A 13,513-nucleotide genomic window follows, 5' to 3' on the forward strand; every position below is an offset into this window, starting at 1 on the left:
AGAAGTATGTTGTGTTTATATACATACATATATATACACACACACCCCTACCTAAAGACATTGTCTTGTATAGTCAGTGTTCATCTAAACTTTACCTATGTATTTATCACTGTTTTGTTCTTCATTTATCCTACATCTCTGATTTTACCTCAAGTAAGATCTTTTTGCCTAAGAATACCCTTTAGAAATTTCCTTTTAGTGTGGGTCTGTTGGTAGTGATGTCTTTCAGTTTTTGTTGGTCTGAAAATAACTATTTTGCCTTCATTCTTGAAATATTTTTACTGGTTTTATTTATTTATTTATTTTAAAAATTCATTTATTTTGGCTGCACCGGGTCTTAGTTGGGGCATGCGGGATCTTTAGTTGCAGCATGGGGACTCTTAGTTGCGACATGCAGACTCTTAATCATGGCATGCAGACTCTCAGCCGTGGCATGCAAACTCTGTAGTTGCGGCATGCATGCAGGATCTAGTTCCCTGACCAGGGATTGAACCCGGGGCCCCTACATTGGGAGTGCAGCATCTTACCAACTGGACCACCAGGGAAGTACCTTTACTGGTTTTAGAATTTTAGGTTGGTAGTTATTTGAAGATATTATTTTACTGACTTAAATTATTACTATTGACAAGTCAGCTGACTCTGTAGAAAGACAATCTTGAATGGAGCAAAAGCAGTGTTTAGAGATTAGATAACTGAGCATATCTTAAAACAGATGAGCAAGATCAGTCTATAGATTCATGAAGGCCAGAGAATTCCCAGTAGGATGAATATAAAGAAATACTCACCCAGACACATGATAATGAAATTTCAGAAAATCAAGGCAAAGAGAAATTCTCAAAAGCAGCCAAAGGGGGAAAAAATATATTAGAAATAAAAGTTAAGAAAGAAAACATTCTAGGCAAATATCAACTGAAAGAAAGCTGTATTATATCAGACACAGTAAGTAAAATTTAAAGCAAAAAAAATTACAGGAAATAAGGTGATTGTTTCATAACTATAAAAGTTTAAAATCACTAGGAACATACAATAATTCTAAATTTGTGTGCATAGTAACATACCCTCAAGACAGATAAAAAATTGACCGTACTTTTAGGAGATATGGACAGATCCACAGATTATAATGGGAGATTTCAACACACACGTCTTAGTAATAGAACAAGTAGATAAAAATAAAACAATATAAAACAGAACATATAGTGTGGGTATAGAAAAATCCAGTGGGATTGACAGACTTGACCTAATGAATATGTAACCTCCTAACATTTGCAAAATGTATCTTCTTTTTAAATGTGGACTTTTATAAAAATTGACCATGTTGGGTCATAAAGCAGGTCTCAGCAAATTTCAGAGGATTGAAAGAGTTTATGTAAGACTGACATTGTTTCTTCCTTAAATGTTCAGTAGAACTCATGGGTGAAACTTAAAGGATTGGAATCGTGTGGAATATGTTCTCTGACCACAGTGGAATTAAACTAGAAATCAGAAACAAAAAAGCTAGTGCAAAAGTCTCAGTGGAAATGAGAAGATATTTTTAGATGAATGATAGTGAAAGTGCTACACAGCAAAAATTTGTGAGATAAATCTGAAACAATATCTAGAGGGAAATTTATAGCCTTATATACATATATAGGAAAAGAAGAAAGACTAAGACTTTATAAACTGAACATCTATTTCGGTAAGTCAGAAGATGAGCAGAATTAAAGAAGAAGGAGAAGAAAGAAAAGAGCAGAAATTTTGATACAGGAAACAAAGATACAATATAGAGAATCAACCAATCCAAAAAAGGTGTGTGGGGTTTTTTTGTGGGTGAGGGGGACTAATAAAATTGGAAACAAGAAAGAGAGAAAAGACAACCATTATCAGGAATGAAAAAAGGAATGTTGCTACAGAGCCTACAGGTATTTTAAAGGAAAACAAAATATTGTAAATGACTTAAATTTAAAATTTTTGTGAAATGGATAAATTTCTAGAAAGATACAACTTAACAAAATTGACACTTGAAGAAACAAATAGTTCTGTAACTGTTAAAGAAATCTAAGCTGTAATTAAAATCTTTGATCATAGAAAACTCCAGGTACAGAGGACTTCATCTATGAATTCTACCAACCATTTAAGGAAGAAATAGTGCTAATCTTTTAAAAACTTTTGAAGAGCAGCTAAGGCAGAAACACGTCCAACTTATTTTATGTAGGCCAGCACAGTCGTCTCAAAATTCAAGAAAGACTGTACAAGGAAGGAAAGTCGTAGTCTAATATCGCTTATAAAAGTAAATGCAGGACTTCCCTGGTGGCGCAGTGGTTAAGAATCCACTTGCCAGTGCAGGGGACACGGATTCGATCCCTGGTCCGGGAAGATCCCACATGCTGTGGAGCAACTAAGCCCGTGCGCCACAACTACTGAGCCTGTGCTCTAGAGGCCATGAGCCACAACTACTGAGCCCGCGAGCCACAACTGCTGAAACCTATGTGCCTAGAGCCTGTGCTCCGCGACAAGAGAAGCCACTGCAGTGAGGAGCCCGTGCACCACAACGGAGAGTAGCCCCCGCTCGTTGCAACTGGAGAAAGCCTGCGCGCAGCAGCGAAGACCCAATGCAGCCAAAAATAAATAAATTTTAAAATAAATAAATTTTTTTAAAAAGTAAATGCAAAAATATTAAATAAAATATTAGCAACCCAACAGATAATATATAAAAATGATAATTTATCAAGACCAAGTTTGATTTGTTTCAGGTATGCTAGGTTGGTTTAATATAAGAAAAATCAATGTAATTTTCTACATAAAGAAAAAGATTATATGATCATCTTAATAGATGCCAAAATATATAAAATTCAGCATTGATCTGTCTTTAAACTCTTAGCAAACACTAGAAGATAAGTTCTTTAATCTGCAGTATACATTGGCTTTTCTTTTTGCTTGCACGTCTACATGCTGTGCTTCTGGGTCACCATTCCCCTGTGTGCCCTCTTTCTTCCTCCTGGCTTCTTTCTGCTGCTCCTGTTTAACCAGGCTCAGAGGTTACCTCTTCTGTGCCTTCTCCCAGCTTCCTTCAGATAAAATTTTTTTTTCTTTACACTGTGTACTCATAGCTGTATTATCCACCATAGTCACCTTTTAAGGTCAGCTAATTAGCAATATTAATCCCATTTGATCCTTGGCCTTTAAACATATTCACAAGTCCCGAGGATTAGGATGTGGCATTTTTGGAAAGTCATTATTCTACCTATACAATCTGCCCTCTGACCCAAGATGCACATCTTTCCCACATGCAAAATCCATTTGTCCTATCTGCAAAGTCTCAACCTCATTACAGCCTTCATTCCACATCTAAAAATCTTATCTAAATCTCATTAATTTAAACATTCTAAATCTCATTATCTAAATCAGTTATGAGTGAGACTGTGTATAATCCACGCTGAGAACAATTCCTCTTAATCTGTGAACCTCAAGAAACAAGTTAACTCTTCTCAAAATACAGCGATGGAGACAGGCATAGGTTAAGAGTTAGAGACATTTTCCGTTCAAACAGAAAAATATTAAAGGTGTCACTGATCCCCACAGTTTCGAAATCCATCCCGGCAAACTCTGATTTCAAGTTCTGGTAATAATTTTTCTGTAGCATGTGGCTCTGCAAGTTTCTGTCCTCTGAGTGTTTTTCATGAAGATTCCTTTTTCATGAAGGTTAACATGTATTTGTTGCTGAGTAGCTTTTTCAACCAGTTTCTTGTTTGTAGAGTTTTGAGTGTTTGGCAGCCTTTCATTTTGTACTCTCTGTCCCTTAAAATCCAAGCTGGTAGTGTTTCTGCTGGTATAAAGTTCCCAAGAATCTTGTGGATCTTTCATGTATGACACAAGGATTCACTCCATTAGACAAGAGGATCCTCTATGATTCTTTTCTAGATAATTTCATCACTATTTTTGGCTTCTGCAGAGAAGGCTAAGAGGATCTACGAGTCACCCACTTCATCTTTTTAAAGACTGTTTATGTGATGAATACTCCGACTTCTCTGGAGTATTAGCAAAAGGTTGTCCAGACATCCTTCTTTTTAAGAGCAGCTTTGACCATGAATCTCAATTTTGGTGTATTTTGTACTCTGAATAAGATGAGAATTTCTTAAAACATTAAATCCTGGGGGGTTTTTTGGCTGAACATTTCTTCCCTTTGATTTACCTCTTTCATCTTACATTTTAATATAAACAGTGAGAAGAAACCAGTCCACACCTTCAACACTCTATTTGGAAATTTCCTAAGTTCATTTCTTACATGTTTGGCTTTCTGCATAACTATAGGATACAGTTTTGCTAAGCTTTCTTTCATAATAACAAGGATTCCTCCAGTTTTCAGAACATGTTTATCATTTCCTTCTGAGTTCTCACCAGTGGCACCTCTACTATCTACTGACGGTCCATTCATGACAATTTAGGTGTTCTCTAAGGCTGTTTGTGTTTTCCGTACAATGCTCCTCGTGGAATTCCTTGCATCCTCACTTGGCAGAGTTGTTAACATTCGTATTTCTGCTAGTAGTCCGTTCAAGGCAGTCTAAGGTTATTTTTAAATCATGCCCCTCAAAAATTCTCCTAGCCTCTTGCCCACTGCCCAATTCCAAAGCCACTTCCATATTTTTAGGTGTTTATTATCGGAACATCCCATTTCCAGGTACCAAGATCTGTAGTAGTTTCCTACTGCTGCTGTAACAAATTACCACAAATTCAGTGAGTTCAAACAACACTAATTTATTACCTTACAGTTTTGGAGATCACAAATCCAAAATGGGTCTCCCTGGGCTAAAGTCAGGGTGTTGTCAGGGCTGTGTTACTCTAGAAGAGAATGCATCTTCTTGCTGTTTCCAGCTTCTAGAGGCCCTGCCCATATTGCTTGGTTCGTGATCCCCTTCCATCTGCAAGCCAGCAGTAGCAAGTCAAGTCTTTCTCATGTTATGTCACTGTGATTCTGAGATGTCTGCCCTTCTCTCTGCACTTAAGGCCTCTTGTAATTACATCCCCAAAGGGTAATCCAGAATAAATCCCTATTTCATTTATTTATTTAAAGATTTTTTTGATGTGGACCATTTTTAAAGTCTTTATTTGAATTTGTTACAATGTTGCTTCTGTTTTATGTTTTGGCTTTTTGGCCACGAGGCATGTGGGATCTTAGCTCCCCGACCAGGGATTGAACCCGCACCCCCTGTATTGGAAGGTGAAGTCTTAACCACTGGACCACCAGGGAAGTCCCTAAATCCCTATTTTAAAGTCAGCTAATTAGCAACTTTAATTCCATCTGCTACTTTAATTCTCCTTTGTTGTGTAACTTAGCGTACTCACATGTCCAAGGATTAGGATGTGGACATCTTTATAGGGCCATTACTCTACACACCACACTGGCACTTGGTGTAAGTCGTTAGTTCTCAATTCAGTTTTTATTCTATTGTGAATATTGGGCTCTTCAGAAGCAGACTAGTTTCATCCTTCCCACACACCCCCGTTTCTTTTCCCCAGTGATACTTAAAAAAAAAAAAATTTTGAGGTGAAATTTGCATAACATACAAGTAGCCACTTAAAAGCATATACAGGGACTTCCCTGGTGGCGCAGTGGTTAAGAATCCACCTGCCAATACAGGGGACCCGGGTTCAAGCCCTAGTCCGGGAAGATCCCTCATGCCGCAGAGCAGCTAAGCCCGTGCGCCACAAATATTGAGCCTGCACTCTAGAGCCTGCGTGCCACAACTACTGAAGTCCACGTGCCCTAGAGCCTGTGCTCTGCAACAAGAGAAGCCGCCGTATTGAGAAGCCCGCGCATCGCAATGAAGAGTAACCCTGCTTGCCAAAACTAGAGAAAGCCCGCACACAGCAACGAAGACCCAACACAGCCAATAAATAAATAAATAAATAAATTTATTAAAAAAAAAAAAGCACATACAGTTCAGTGGCATTTGGTGCGTTCACAATGTTATGCAACCACAACCTCCCTTTAGTTTCAAAACACTTTATTCACCCAGAACACCTAATGCGCATTAATTAATCACTCCCCATGCCTCCCTCCCTACATCCTCCTGGTAACAAATAATCTGCTTTCTCTATGTTTGTTTTCTCTATGTCTGTTTGCCTCTTCTGGATACTTCATTAAAAAGAATCATACAGTATGTGTCTCTCCTTATGGCAGTACCACACTCTTTTGATGAATATAACTTTTTTTTTTTTTTTTTTTCCGGCATGCGGGCTGCTCCGGACGCGCAGGCTCAACGGCCATGGCTCATGGGCCTAGCCGTTCCACGGTATGTGTGATCTTCCCAGACTGGGGCACGAGCCCCTGTCCCCTGCATCGGCAGGCGGACTCTCAACCATTGTGCCACCAGGGAAGCCCTGATGAATATAACTTTGTTTTAATTTTTGAAATAGGAAGTGTAAGTCCTCTAACTTTTTCTTTTTCAATATTGTTTTGTCTGTTTGAGGACCCTTGCATTTCCATATGAATTTAAGAATCAGCTTTCCCATTTTAGTAAAATGGGTGATGTGTATTTTGATCAGGATTACATTGGGTCTGTGGATCACTTTGGGGAGGATTGCCCTCTTAACAATAGTAGGTCTTCTAATTCATGAACACAGAAGTCCTTTCATTTAATTAGTATGCTTTCATTTCTTTAGCAATATTTTGTAGTTTTTAGTGTGCAGGTCACTTCCTGAGTTAAATTTATTCCTACGTATTTTATTCTTTTGGATTCTATTATAAATTGAATTGTATTCTTAATATCTTTTTTAGATTGTTCAATTGCTGGTGTATACAAACACATCTGATTTTTTTTAAATAATTTTATTTATTTATTTATTGGGCTGGGTTGGGTCTTCATTGCTGCGCGCGGGCTTTCTCAGTTGCTGCGAGCGGAGGGTACTCTGTTTCAGTGCGCAGGCTTCTCATTGTGGCTTCTTTTGTTGCGGAGTATGGGCTCTAGGCATGCGGGCTTCAGTAGTTGTGGTACGCGGGCTCAGTAGTTGTGGCTTGGGGGCTCTAGAGCACAGGCTCAGTAGTTGTGGCGAACGGGCTTAGTTGCTCTGCGGCATGCGGGATCTTCCCAGACCAGAGATCGAACCTGTGTCCCCTGCATTGGCAGGTGGATTCTTAACCACTGCACCACCAGGGAAGTCCCTAGGTTATTTTTAGATATCCATGATCGCAAAATGGTAAGAGTCACTGCCCAAGAAAGTCAATAGTATTTAATATTTAATTTAATAGTATTTAGACAGTATTTAAATAGTCAGTATTTAATACTGTCTATGAAATCTGCTTATTGATGCTTTAAAACCAAGCAGAGAGAAATTAACATATATATACATTTTTTTCTTTGCTGTTTATTTGAAGTTTTGTAGTAGTAATAATCAAAATGCAGTAAGGAAATAGCAGAGTTCTTCTGCTGCTGCTGCTGAAAGTTACCGTTAACCTTTAGTGAGAATTGTATGTTTCATATTAGGATTAGACCTATAAAATAATGCTCTGAGGTCAAAGCTTTTGAACTCAATGAAGTATTTGTGTGCATTTGCTTTAGCTATAGGGATGTGGAGTATTTATATTTGAACCACAGTACAAACATATTAACAACTGGAACTAGTAAATAGCAAATATGCATTACATTATATACTACAAGATTAACCAAACAGTATTCAACAAACTAAGTTATCATGGAGTTAATTGACATTGATTTATTATTAACTCAGAAGAAAAGTAGCTATTGAAAACTACTACCAACTCAAGACAACAAAATATCTTCCCTCCAAATTGCAGAAATTCCCAGCCATCTGTGTGTGTAGTAGCTGTACAGTTTTGCATGGTAGCCAAACTTCTTAGTAGAATACAGTATCAAAAATTTTAGGAAACTAAATTAGTCATATGAATTTTAATTTATGAATACTAAATTTAGCTATACTTTAACTCAGTAAAAACCAAAGTATAGAATTGTATTTTATTCCTCTATAGAAGCAAACAGAATATTTACATATTTTTAAAAAATTAGTTCTGAGCCCATCCTATGTTCTACCAGTGGGCCTAAAACCATATTTTAAGAATAGGAAGTTATGATATTCTTATACAGGTGATTTCCATTGGTGGCATATATGCCAATCCAGAAGCTATTTGCCAAAATTCCTATGGCTTTACTTTACTGGGCTAGTTGAGATATTATCAATTTTAGTTTCCAAACCTCATTTTTTAAAAATATCACCTTACCCCCTTCTTCTTTCATTCCATCTGCATGAATGTTTCACATTCACAATGCAACATTTAGTTCTCTGAATTTAAGCAGCCGCTGCAACTATACAGCTATATTCAGTATAATAAAATCCAGTGATTGTGTTAACCTAAGACTGGGTAGAGAGATTTAATTTTAAGTGTTTACTTCTTCACTCTTAAGATATTTCTAATGGAATGCTAACTGAATTTCTTGGAGGTTTTTTATTGTTTCATTTGAATACCCTTTCTTGAGAATTAGTAAATTTAATTAGCATCTAGCTAAAGGGAAATAGCATTTATACTGAATGTTGCTGAGGGACCTGCACCAAGCGTAAATAAGTCATACTTGGGTTAGGAGCTTAACCAAATACACCCAGAACACATAAGTAAACAAACAAGGGCTTGAATGTGATAGATAAAAGCAATTTTTTCAATACTGGTGTATGAAATGGCAGTTGTTTTGTTGTTGAGTGGTTTTTTTTCTCTTCCTTTCACTTTAATGATACAGAATCATTTTTTCTTAGGAAATATTATAATATGTATATGTCTTGTTATGGTTCTACATACATTAAACTACAGTTGAACCCTGAACAACATGAGGGTTGGGGCTTCACCCCTCCCACAGTTGAAAATTGAGCACATAACTTTACAGCTGGCCTCTGTGTCTGCAGTTCCGCATCCACAGATTCAGCCAGCTACAGATCATGTAGTACTGTAATATGTATTTATTTTTAAAAATCTTAGTATAAGTGGACCTGCATGGTTCAAACCCTTGTTGTTCAAGGGTTAGCTGCAATTATTTTTCAAATTTATATAGGAATATTTGAAATTAATAATAAAACAACCATAAAGTACTTTCAAGTCTTATGTCTGTTTATATTTATTAATAATTTGATGGTTTGACTATAGTTTTAGCATCCCTATATCTCAGTTATTCACTGCACATTAGAGGCAGAGAAGGGAAAAATGTCTTAGTTTCTTTCTTTCTTTTTTTAAACCAGCGCCCAAATTGGACTGATTCCCTTTGTAGTGATTTCCCAGTACTCTTAAAGTGAAGTGAAATTCTTTGCTTGGCCTAAAAGTCCATACAGAAGCTGCCCCCCTGCTTTACGTCTTTTGCTGACAGCATCTTAGACTATGTTCTGATACTTGCATTTTTTCCTCTCCTCATATATCAACCTGTTTCCATCTTAGTGTCTTTGTACTTGCTTTAGCCTATGTCTAGAACATACTCCCCTAGGTCCTTTTTGATATTTAGATCAAGATTACCTCCCTAAAACTCAGTGCAAGTTAGTGTAATACAGTCATTATCACACCACCCTTTCTAATTTTCTTCATAACACTTACTGTTATTTGGGATTATTTTATTTCTGGACTAAATTGTTTCTCTTCTGCTTTCTTACCCCCACTATGGAGTGTAAGTTCAAACCAGAGTGTAAGGAGAAACTGTCCTTTTCATTGTATCCTTAAGATCTAAATTCTAGAATATCACTTGATTCGTGGCACTCATTAAATAGTTGTTGAATTTATGAATCAGTCAATTGTTCCATCTGTAAGTATTAGATGTATTCTGAAGGATACCTTCAATAAGATGTATTCTGAGGAATGCTTTTGGCTTATGTATTTTGGGCTGAAAGTTGTCAACATTTTAGTATTTCCATTTGATTAATTTTATCTTATTTTTTGTTGGTTGTTAATAAGAAATAATAAGTGTTAATCTTAATATCTAGAATTACAATTCCATTTTGACAGGTTGACTTTGGCAGAATATCATGAACAGGAAGAAATTTTCAAACTTAGACTAGGACATCTCAAAAAGGTATGTGAAGCATATGCTGGATTTTTAGTTTACCAGAGGTTGTGGAAAGTTGTGTTATAAGTTTCGTATTGAAGAAGTCAAAACTTGAGAGAGAAAGCACTTAAATTAAAAACTTTGGACCAAAAAGGAGGGGCATTAAAGTTGCATTTTTATGTTGAATATATTAAAATAACATTCCTTTACCTTGTGGCAACTTACAGACATTTGAGATGCTGATGATACTATGTCCCTGTAATGGAGGAATGATTCCTGGCCAGACCTCCAGGTTCTTACAATTACTCTGTTAGATGTTATCTTTTTGTTAAAAAATGCTTCATATTTAAGATGAAATGTAAGATTCCATATTGTTTGTGTCCATTTCATAATAAATTGAAATAAGTATAAATTAATAACAAACATGTTTCTTTGGCTTAACTTTGAAGATATTGAATGCTCAGTTAAATGTTTCAATTAAAATATGTACATTGGCAAATTTAGAAGAACCTGATCATCAGTAATAATATGAAGTGATATAATTTAGAAAAACATTGTTATATGTTATTAGTAAATTTATATAATGTGTAGCTTTGTACTTATTTGTAAACTCTGAAATTGTAATCAGTTCATTGTTTTTTAGTTCAAACCACTTAAAGAAATAATAGAGTAGGTTTTCCCCCTCAAAATGAAGTTACCGACAGATATAAAATTCTTTGCCTTTGATCCAATTTTTTTTTTTTTTTTTTTTTTTTTTTTTTTTTTTTGCGGTACGCGGGCCTCTCACCGCTGCGGCCTCTCCCGCTGCGGAGCACAGGCTCCAGACGCGCAGGCCCAGCGGCCATGGCTCACGGGCCCAGCCGCTCCGCGGCACGTGGGATCCTCACGGACCGGGGCACGAACCCGTGTCCCCCGCACCGGCAGGCGGACTCCCAACCACCGCGCCACCAGGGAAGCCCTGATCCAATTTTTTAATTCTGCTTTCTGCTTGTCACATTACTTACATTTCTTTAATAGGCTGAATAATAGCTAAACCTGAGTTAGTGAACTAATTGAAGATAGTGTCTATGAAGTCATCTCCCTGGGGTAGGGTAAGGTAGGTCAGAGAAGCCCATTCTTGCAGCAGCTACCATCTCACTATAGATGTTTTTGTTTTTGGAATGTTATCACCATGCTTTAGATCCCTGCCATTTAACTACGGGGGAAAGAAAAAAAATTATATTTTGTGTACATATGTATGTGTGTATATGTATATACACATATATATATGTGTAATTTGTGTTAGTGTTCTTTACTATGTCATATCTGTCTATTCCCCTGCTCAGAAAAGTTTCAACCTAAACTACTTGAACAGTAAATTCTAAAATGATTTATTCTGCTCTGTTTTGTTTTTGTATTCTATTGTAATTATTGACATTTCTCTTGCTCTTTGGTGTAAGTAGGCAACTTCAGTCTGTTTTGTATCCGATGGAGTTGTAATGGGACTACGGAAGGGAAGAGGGGATTTTGTAGTTCATAATTAGTACAAGTATTTGTCTGCCCACTTAAGCTATTTTGATAATAAATTCATAGAGACCTGTGTTTGATGTCCCATATAAAGATTTATCAATTATTTTCTAACCAGCCTGTCATGATAATGGGATACTAAAGAATATAATTAACTGGAGGGTTATTATTTTCACATAATAGTAAATTTCAAGTTACTCTTTCTAATGATGAGATTTTACATGTTTTATTTTATGAAAACTTATTATAAAATCTGAAATTGTAAAGCAGTTAAATTAGGAATCAGCTATTTGTATTACAAAAACACTTAAAAGGATTCAGAGGAGGGTTTGTTTTTGTTTTTGGTTGGTGGGTGGTTGGTTGATTTTAAAGCTTTCCTGGTACATTGAAAATATTTCATTTCTCTGAAACACTTCTATTTTGTAAGTGAGGTACATATACTTAAATGTCTAGATATTACATAAACAGTTGTAAGCTGTTGTAGATTACTACACCTTTTCTTCTAACCTCCATATTAATCTTCTTTCCCAGTGTTTGACTTCTCCATTTTTTGTATTTACTCATTCTTTCTAATAATTGTCCCCTCCATAATCTTTTTCCTATTTTATTTTTTTTTCAGCTTTTATCAAACTTACTGAGCAGTTTTAGATTTCTAACTTTTTCTTCTTAACCAATTTACAACATTACTTTTCTTTGATCTCCGTCATGGAATATTTTGGGAGAGTGGATGAAATAATGCTGAAATATACTATCATGTCTTGAATTCTCACATTTTCTTCTGAAAGACTATTTTGGGTGAGGAGAATGAATGCATTATGAAGAAAGTGGCTAGTAGTACACACAGAGAACAAAATTGAGTAAGTAGTGTCACCTTAGAGCACAAATAAATAGCAGTTGTCTGCTTACCACTGGGTATTAATTTTTGAGTCATACAATTTAAAAATAATAATCATTCAGTTACATGTGTTAAAAATAAGTTATTTGGCATTCTAAAGCACAGTTGGAAAGTAGGGCATTAAAAATAGGTCATTTTGTTTTCTAAAACACAGGTAGATTGGACACTTTTAACACATACAGAGCAAGCTTGAGTTAAAAGAAAAGATGTTATCACCTCTATCTTAAGCCAACATGAACTATGCCCTGACATGTAACTGTATAGCTTCTGCCATAGGCTGGATCTGATCTGTATTTGGTGTCCATGTAACCTGCATAGGAATTAATCATGTGACCTACATCAGCTTAGGGTTTAGATATGAAGCCCAGCATACTCCTGCATTAGCAAAGGTGACTCTTAGTCTCCCTTTAATAAAAACTCTTGAAGTTAAATGGAATTATTAGATTAAATTTGTTGACACCAAAGGAAAAAATGTCCATCATTGACAAAACCCATACCATTTGGACATAGGAGACTAGAAGGCCTATTTACTTTTTCTTGAGATAAATAATTTATGATGTGCATTGTGTTTCATAAAGATAATCATAATAATTGAATAGAGAAGCTGAAATATGAGAAAGTATATTTACCATTGAATAAATCATAAAATTCAGTTCATATTCTATACTATTCTGTAGGGTTAGAAACAATAATAAATCCAAATCCAATGAAATCTGTTAGTGTGATAGAGTAACAAGTGAGAGTTGAGCAGTAAGTCCATGGCTAAAATAAATACATATTTCTGGTAACCACCAAATAGTAAATGTAAACTTACTTAAGAGCTTATTTTCTTTTGAAATTAGGAAAGTTATTATGGAGCATCATCTTTTTTTAATATAGCAAGGATTATTTAATATTTATTGTTTTAGTTATTGATCGGTTTGTGAAATTATTGCTCACTCATTCACCAAAATTCACTTTATTTCCACACTGCCTAAATCAGGCATGATTCAAATTCCCATTTCAGGAGAATTACATAATATTACATTTTATTCACTTTGAAGTTTTAACCATTCTAAAGTGAACATTAATGTTAAATTTGAATGCCAAGATCTTCTCTGTTTGC

The 13,513-nt window shown here is 35.8% G+C and overlaps 1 protein-coding gene across 1 annotated transcript in view; it reads left to right on the forward strand.

Annotated features, from left to right (window-relative positions):
- Positions 1-13,513, forward strand: part of TLK1 (tousled like kinase 1) — a 151,302-nt gene that overhangs the window by 110,426 nt on the left and 27,363 nt on the right. The window contains exon 12 of the mRNA XM_032637341.1: positions 9,968-10,034. Within this exon, the coding sequence (XP_032493232.1) occupies positions 9,968-10,034 (67 nt within the window). The remainder of the gene's footprint in view (positions 1-9,967; positions 10,035-13,513) is intronic.

The sequence above is a fragment of the Phocoena sinus genome, chromosome 7 (assembly GCF_008692025.1).
Source record: "Phocoena sinus isolate mPhoSin1 chromosome 7, mPhoSin1.pri, whole genome shotgun sequence".
Lineage (NCBI taxonomy): Eukaryota > Metazoa > Chordata > Mammalia > Artiodactyla > Phocoenidae > Phocoena > Phocoena sinus.